Source organism: Salvelinus sp. IW2-2015, linkage group LG17 (genome assembly GCF_002910315.2).
Source record: "Salvelinus sp. IW2-2015 linkage group LG17, ASM291031v2, whole genome shotgun sequence".
Taxonomy (NCBI): Eukaryota; Metazoa; Chordata; class Actinopteri; order Salmoniformes; family Salmonidae; genus Salvelinus; species Salvelinus sp. IW2-2015.
Genome location: NC_036857.1, coordinates 21,380,420 through 21,385,356, shown reverse-complemented (window position 1 = coordinate 21,385,356; position 4,937 = coordinate 21,380,420). Strand labels below are relative to the sequence as shown.

The following is a 4,937-nucleotide window of genomic DNA, read 5'->3' as shown; positions in this document are numbered from 1 at the left end:
TGCCAGTTCTGTTTTTACTATAATGCCTTACAAGTCCTTGTCACTCATTGGCATGCCAAACATGTTTAGCTTGACAAGAGCCTTTTTAATTCCAGCTTTGAGACCTTATGTCATTAATGTTCCAAGTGACAATCTTTAATCATGGTTTTACAGCACTCTTGAAAACTTTTCACGCATTTTTACATTTTGCATTACAACATGTGTAATTGAAAATGCAGCCTGCAAAAACGTGAGGATTGGATAACAAGGAAGTAAACCGTAAGTAACCGTATGCGTAGACTTACTTGACAGAAAGTAGCAAAATGTGAATGTTTAATTTTTGTTGCACACATATCCAGTAATATATCCACATCCACAAATTAATTGTGAGAGCCTATAATATAATTTCCCTCAAATGCAGTTTTGGAGCGAAATGCAATAATAAATTGTCAAGATAGCAGCGTAGGCTCTTTCAACAATGAGGAAGGTGGTCTTGATCGCGCTATTGGGACGGGAACAGCCCCGCCGAAAGCGCAGGTCTGTGTGGTTCCAGAGATGGTTCAAGTCCCGAAAGCAGGCAGGGAAGTTCCACCGTCTCATTCAAGAGCTTCGAATGTTTGGAGAGGAATTCCGAAGTTACTTTCGTCTGGACCGAAGCCAGTTCGATCACCTGCTCCAGATGGTTGGAGCCAGGATCGCCCGGATGGATACCAACTACCRGGAGTCCATCWGCCCAGTTGAACGCCTGGYRATTTGTCTCCGGTAARCTACATTCTAGTACATTTTTAAAGCCTTTGATACCATAATTGATTGATACATTGTTTTTATGTGCAACCTAGCTAGCTAAAGGGCTCTCTAGTTAATAGTCCCTATTTGATATCAGATGTACTTTTACAGAATGTTCATTAGGACTMTAACTTTTCCCAAMGTTGGTTTATAATCCTTTTTTAATTATGCAATGTTACCAAATGAAAATAAAGTTGAGGTGCCTTCTGCCCTGATGAAGGTAGGCTAGTCTTCTCCAGAACCCATTGTTGTTCAAGACAGTTACAGTCATTCATTACATTCTTATTGGACTCACATACACTCTTAGAGAAAAAGGTTCCAAAAGTGTCCTTCTGCTTTCCCCATAGGATAACCTTTTTTGGTTCCAGGTATAACCCTTTGGGGAAAATGTTATACATGGAACCCAATASGGTTCTACATGGAACCAAAAAGGGATCTCCTATGGGGACAGCCGGAGAACCCTTTTAAGTCGATAGTACCATTCTTTCTAAGAGTAGAGTTGGCCTGGGCTACAGTTTATTGATATAGTCATAGACTGAATTGTAGTGTTTCAAGGCATTGTTAATGATGGTTGATGAGTATTACAATATAATAAACTGTAATGAGATAGATATATGAGTAGATATAGTATGTGGGTGGAATTCAAGTTACGCAATATTGATAATTATTTTGAATTATATTTTAGATTCTTGGCGACAGGGGACTCCTACAGGACCATTGGATTCAGCTTCCGAGTTGGACGGTCCACGGTGGCAGGCATTGTTCCCTCTGTGGCACAAGCCATTTGGGACTGTCTGGTTGGTGAATACATGCCTGTCCCCAAGGAGGAAGCCTGTAGGGCCATCGCTGCCGAGTTCCTGGAGAGGTGGAATTTCCCCAACTGTCTTGGCTCCATTGACGGGAAACATGTAGTAATCCAGGCTCCACCGTGCTCAGGTTCGCAATTCTACAACTACAATGGTACATATTCAGTTGTACTCTTGGCTGTAGTAGATGCCATCTACTGTTTCCGTGTTGTCGATGTTGGTGCTTACAGCAAGGGAAGTGATGGCGGGACCCTCCGGGACTCTGCCTTCGGCCAGGCACTTCAGGATGGCACCCTGGAGATTCCACCACCTGCATCACTCCCTGGAGCTGAAGACCTGGGACCTGTTCCCCACGTCTTCGTCGGCGACGAGGCCTTCCCTTTAAGACCCAACCCCATGAGGCCCTACGCTGGACGCCAGCTGCCATTACCAAAGCCTGTAAGGATCTTTAACAAACGATTGTCCAGGGCAAGGTTAGTTGTTGAATGCACCTTTGGGATTCTGGCAGCCCGGTGGAGAATGTATTGGAGAGTGCTTGGTCTCAGCCCCTCAAATGTCAATGCCTGCGTGAAGGCCACATGTGTTCTCTATAACTACCTGCAGAGGTCATTCCAGGAGCCGCTCCGGATGGAGATGGGCATGCCAAATGGTCACCTACCTGATGTCACCAGGGCAGGTGCCAACAACGCCCCCAGACAGGCACTCCAGGTGAGGGAGAAGCTGACCACCTACTTCTCATCGCCAGCAGGTGAAGTCCCATGGCAGTATGCCGTGGAGTGAAACTGCTCTTTTAAGAGGCCCCTAACACAAAGGTTATTTTAAGAACCATCCACCATTGTCCATAAAGTTGCATTTTCCCCCCAGATTACTTTATGTATCTTTGTCTCTCTTCATTTGAAAGCTATATTTAAGTGACATTTGGGAGTAAAGACCACACCTTAAAAACCCTTCCCTCTCCCATTAACGTCAGTATGGCATGGTACATCAGGTGAGCGGGAGCACTAATTAAGGTTATACGACATACTATACATACTAATATATACGACATAGTATGATAACAAAGGGAAAGGGTAACCTAGGGTCCATACAAATAGTACAGCTTACCACCATGTTCACTGGCCTGACAAAATACAGGTGGGAAAAAAACGAATTAGGAAGAGAATGTGTTTTTACTTTCATCAAGAAATAAGCAGATTAAGTCTAAATGAGATATTAATAAACAACTGAAACAACTGACTATGAAAACATAATTTAATAAGTATTCAAGTACAGGAAAGAACATGACAGGTATGTGTGTTGTAAAATTGTTTAAAAAAATAGAACTATTGAAAGAGGTGTGCGTGTAAAAAATAAATAAAATGAATGTGTAGCCTGTAATCTGTAAGAGAACAACAAGAGCATGTATTTTTGGCACAACTGCAGACCGATACAGGGACTACTCATAAAGCCTAGATGTAGTAGGGGAACTTCAGACATGGCCATAAAGAGAGAGAGGGCAGGGCACTGGAGATCTGAGGCACAGAGAGGAGTGGAGAAGAGGTGTGTGTGTGTGTGTCTCTGGAAAAAATTAAATAATGTGTAGCCATAACACAGCTAAACAAACAAATGGCCCCTGGACGTCATGGACCAGTCGATGGAACATAACTTCACAAACAGTTTCAACACCCTGGTTTTCAAGTGGTTTTAAATGAAATAAATATATTCACCTTTAGTCTCGTAAGAGACCAACAAGAGCATCTGTGAATTCTCCGGTGTATGAGTTTCAATTCTATCAATTCAGAAATCTATGTAACACTAATAATGAATGCTATCCTAAGACTTTAGAAACAAATGACTTTATGAATTGACTGAATTTAAACGTAACTGACGTGTGTGAAAAGAAAGGTACAATGAGGGAGGTCAAAACAACACCCAGACAACTCCTCTTCCTGTCCTTCCTCTCCTCTTCCTGTCCTTCCTGTGAGCTGGTCGGCTAAATTGACTCTATTTCTGAAAGGGAAGAGAAAAACAACACATACAAGCTTAACATAATATGACACCATAAAAGGTGAGATTTATGTTAACTAAATACTGCTTGTATAGTGTAGTTAGTGGCATAAATATAGTAACAGTGTGGTAAAGTTGGTAATACTTGCTGTTTACTCATGGAATTTGTATTTCCGATCAAAAGATGAATGTGACAGGCAAATATTTAGACAGCAAACTGTTGTTTTAGGATATTTTCTAACCCAGAAACAACAGCTATACATTTGCCTTATATTAATACTTTGATCTGAAATACCAATTAACCTACATGAGTATACTGTAAAAATGACCTACTTTACTTCACTGTCGCAACACTTATGACACTACCTGTGATGAAAAAAAACTTACCCTTGAACTTGTCATCGAAAAGCAGCTGATACATTTCAACCTTGACTGCTGCTTTTTTTTGCTGAGGTTGGGCTGCATCCCTCTCGACGGCCTGGAGGAGCCTCTGCTGAAATGAGTTGAGTGGATCTGGGGGCTGGTACCTCCGATGACGCCTGGTGTGACATTATTCCTCTTTGTTTCTCTCCCTGTTTCTCTCCACGGCCACATCCTGTTCAACGAGGTCCTCAGTGGTCATTTCCGTGAGGTTCATAATAATCTCAGGTGGTCGTAGATCCAGAGGTGCTTCCTCCATTTCATCATCTTCCATGGCTGCACCGGTGGTGGTCATACTTGTGGATGATGTAGACGTTGTAGAGGGTCTCGCTGCACCGGTGGTGGTCATACTTGTGGATGATGTAGACGTTGTAGAGGGTCTCGCTGCACCGGTGGTGGTCATACTTGTGGATGATGTAGACGTTGTAGAGGCCTCGCTGCACCGGTGGAGGTGATGGTCGCACTTGTAGGTGACGTTGAGGGTCTTGATGCACCGGTGGCGACAACACCTGTGGATGACGTAGTAGAGGGTCTGGCTGTAAAATTGCCACTCATTGCCCTAGGCACAATAAATGGATCCAGAAAAGAAAGAATGTGGCAGAAGCGCCAAGGCTGCTGGCCTGAAGCTGCTGACCCAGACCTCTTCTTCTCTTTCTCTGCCCTTCTCTCTCTCTGATACCTGTCCCTGAGTCCTCTCCACTTCCTCCTACAGTCTTCTTCTACATAGACATGAACATGATAAGCCAAACCATTACCTAGCATAACTATAGTTATTAGATAGCTATCATGGACATGTCACTTACTGTACACATAGACACATACACRCGGTTATCTGACCAAATGATCAGGGGTACAGTAATATCTACCATTTCTATGACTATTTATCTAGCATACACTCACACTCTTTCAAACATGATTATTTGGTAAAGTTATCAGGGGTAGTAACTAGCATAATTTATT

At 42.8% G+C, this 4,937-nt stretch overlaps 1 protein-coding gene and 1 long non-coding RNA gene across 2 annotated transcripts; one reads left to right on the top strand and one right to left on the bottom strand.

Annotated features, from left to right (window-relative positions):
• The first annotated feature begins 251 nt into the window (after positions 1-251).
• LOC111976281 (uncharacterized) lies at positions 252-2,657 on the top strand. The gene is made up of 2 exons (XM_024005074.3): positions 252-741; positions 1,451-2,657. The coding sequence occupies exons 1-2, from the start codon at positions 458-460 to the stop codon at positions 2,349-2,351; spliced, it is 1,185 nt and encodes a 394-aa protein (XP_023860842.1). The 5' UTR covers positions 252-457; the 3' UTR covers positions 2,352-2,657.
• Positions 2,658-2,804: 147 nt separating this feature from the next.
• On the bottom strand, positions 2,805-4,890 carry LOC111976282 (uncharacterized). Its single transcript, XR_002878915.2, has 2 exons — positions 3,945-4,890; positions 2,805-3,560 (listed from the first exon to the last, which is right to left on the bottom strand). It is a non-coding gene; the product is annotated as an uncharacterized lncRNA (long non-coding RNA).
• Positions 4,891-4,937: the final 47 nt, after the last annotated feature.